This window comes from Dendroctonus ponderosae, unplaced genomic scaffold (assembly GCF_020466585.1).
Source record: "Dendroctonus ponderosae isolate FM_Combo_2020 unplaced genomic scaffold, Dpon_F_20191213v2 Dpon_F_20191213_10, whole genome shotgun sequence".
In the NCBI taxonomy this organism is placed as follows: domain Eukaryota; kingdom Metazoa; phylum Arthropoda; class Insecta; order Coleoptera; family Curculionidae; genus Dendroctonus; species Dendroctonus ponderosae.
In genome coordinates, this window is record NW_026017111.1 from 1,042,819 (window position 1) to 1,044,020 (window position 1,202).

Here is a 1,202-nt window from a genome sequence, read left to right on the forward strand (position 1 = left end):
TGAACGGGTTCTGATGAGAACAGTGTAAGCGTTCAAGCAAACCACTTCTGAAGATGCAAGCCACTCGTGCTTGCGAAACGTCCGGAAGAAATTCTGCCGAACGACGGCCTGAAAACCCGAAAAACCCATTAGTTTCACTGTTTGAACTGTCTGGGCACCTAATTAATAACTTAGCTTGAAACTATTCGAATCGCTAGCCGGCATGCCAGAGTACAATTTATTCCAAAGCACTGAACATTTAGATTGCTTGGCTGGGAGCCCACAATTGTTTACTTGAACAGGCCTAGAATTTATTAACGCGTTAACTATGTGCATGAAAATAAGTTTAATGGTGGCATAAAGTTCCCCAGAACGAGTGGTTTGGTCGCCAGTTGTTTGATCTCATCGATTCGTGGCCCTCATTACTTACTTCCTCATTATGTCGGCCGCTGACATCTCAACATTACTTATCAAATGAACAGAAGTTAATAGGTAGATTGCTTGCGAGGGGTCCCTACACGTATCAAGGAGGGTGACCGTAAAACGTCCGCATAAAATCCTTCCTTTTTTGCATTATTACTCCATATCAAACGCGAAAGAAATCGTAATCGTACCATTGATGGCAATACAGTTGGTACCATTCTGGTAGTACCCCGAGACGCAGGAGCACTTGAATGAGCCTTCAGTGTTGGTGCAGATTTGCGAACAAGTTTCATCATACACGCACTCATTGGCATCAACGCAGTTGATGCCATCAGGCCGTTTTCCTTCTGGGCAATAGCACTGAGGACCTGAGGAGAGACGCTTGAATTAGTAGCTTGCAAAATATAAAAAAACTATGTTTCGGTTGTGGTACCTTGAGGTGTAGGTTTGCACTTGTACGTGCACTGCATTCGATCGCAGGACACTGATTTGTTCCTGCAGAAATTCCATTCGTCGCTATTTCCGGGACAGGCGCCCAATTTCCCGTCGCAAAACAGGTCCAGATGGGCACAAACAGACGCGCCTGGACATCGGGCTTCATTCCACTTGCAATGAGTTGTTTTGCAAAGCGTCGGGTTCTCATCTGAGATATCCTCGCCCAATGCTGAATCAACCTGTGCGGAGTTGAGGATGATTAATTTTCCGTGTTGGATGCATTGCAAAGTGTGCGTTAGCGTAAAAAAGTTAGAGCGGAAGGAAATTCCCAGAAGTGGCAGACGCAACTGTCTTCTATAGTCTGC

The 1,202-nt window shown here is 45.4% G+C and overlaps 1 protein-coding gene across 1 annotated transcript in view; it reads right to left on the reverse strand.

The window, feature by feature from the left end:
- Positions 1-1,202, reverse strand: part of LOC109542455 (low-density lipoprotein receptor-related protein 1) — an 11,442-nt gene that overhangs the window by 5,011 nt on the left and 5,229 nt on the right. The window contains exons 3-4 of the mRNA XM_048662162.1: positions 836-1,076; positions 594-770 (exon numbers count right to left, since the gene is read on the reverse strand). Coding sequence (XP_048518119.1) covers positions 594-770; positions 836-1,076 — 418 coding nt within the window. The remainder of the gene's footprint in view (positions 1-593; positions 771-835; positions 1,077-1,202) is intronic.